This window comes from Cynoglossus semilaevis, chromosome 13 (assembly GCF_000523025.1).
Source record: "Cynoglossus semilaevis isolate Cse_v1.0 chromosome 13, Cse_v1.0, whole genome shotgun sequence".
NCBI lineage: Eukaryota > Metazoa > Chordata > Actinopteri > Pleuronectiformes > Cynoglossidae > Cynoglossus > Cynoglossus semilaevis.
In genome coordinates, this window is record NC_024319.1 from 18,979,444 (window position 1) to 18,980,191 (window position 748).

Genomic DNA, 748 nt, shown 5'->3' on the forward strand with positions numbered 1-748 from the left:
TCCTGCTGAGGATGCAATGTTTTGCTCTTTTTCTATTTTCTTGACCAAAAGCAAAAACTAAAAAAATTGTGAGCTAAATTTACTGGCCCATCTCGCTGTCCACTCCCACACACCCACAGTGGGGACATGTATATGTGTTGTCCACATGACAGCATGTGCTAATTTGGTCACAACATTTCCTCCAGAGTGTCATTACTGGCAGCTTTTTATTACAGCAAATGCCCCAAAAATATCACCTGCTACTGTAACTATAGACAACACCAAAGCTGCAGGAGCGTACACACCAATGTACACACCAATGTACACACCAAGATCACAACCTTAATGGCCTAGAAGTTTTGAAAAAGCAGCACTTTCACTGTATGCAGAAAAATCACAGGACTGAACAAACAGCCCCTCCCTCCTGTTCCTCCACTGCTGTCATCCCAAGTTTCCTCCATTTCCTGCCTGCTACACCGCACCTGTCACCTTTCCCCCCTGTGGTGGTTGATGTTAGGGGAAGGCAACAAAGTTAGCATTGGCTACAGTGGGAACAACTTGTTCTTTTGCCCTTAACGTTTGAGCCGGTGAGCAGACTGACGCCCACTCTCTCCTCTCTCTCTGCAGAGGTCCTTCTGCAGTGCCATGGTGGACGAGCTGCGGGTTTCCCTCAAGTGCCAGCGCCGGCTCAAACACAAGCCTCAGCCACCTGTCATGGTGAAAACGGAGGAGGTCATCAACATGCACACTTTCAACGACCGCAGACTGC

The 748-nt window shown here is 48.3% G+C and overlaps 1 protein-coding gene across 1 annotated transcript in view; it reads left to right on the forward strand.

The window, feature by feature from the left end:
- Window positions 1–748, forward strand: part of grik2 (glutamate receptor, ionotropic, kainate 2) — a 127,665-nt gene that overhangs the window by 126,786 nt on the left and 131 nt on the right. Inside the window, exon 16 of the mRNA XM_025061552.1 lies at window positions 607–746. Within this exon, the coding sequence (XP_024917320.1) occupies window positions 607–746 (140 nt within the window). The remainder of the gene's footprint in view (window positions 1–606; window positions 747–748) is intronic.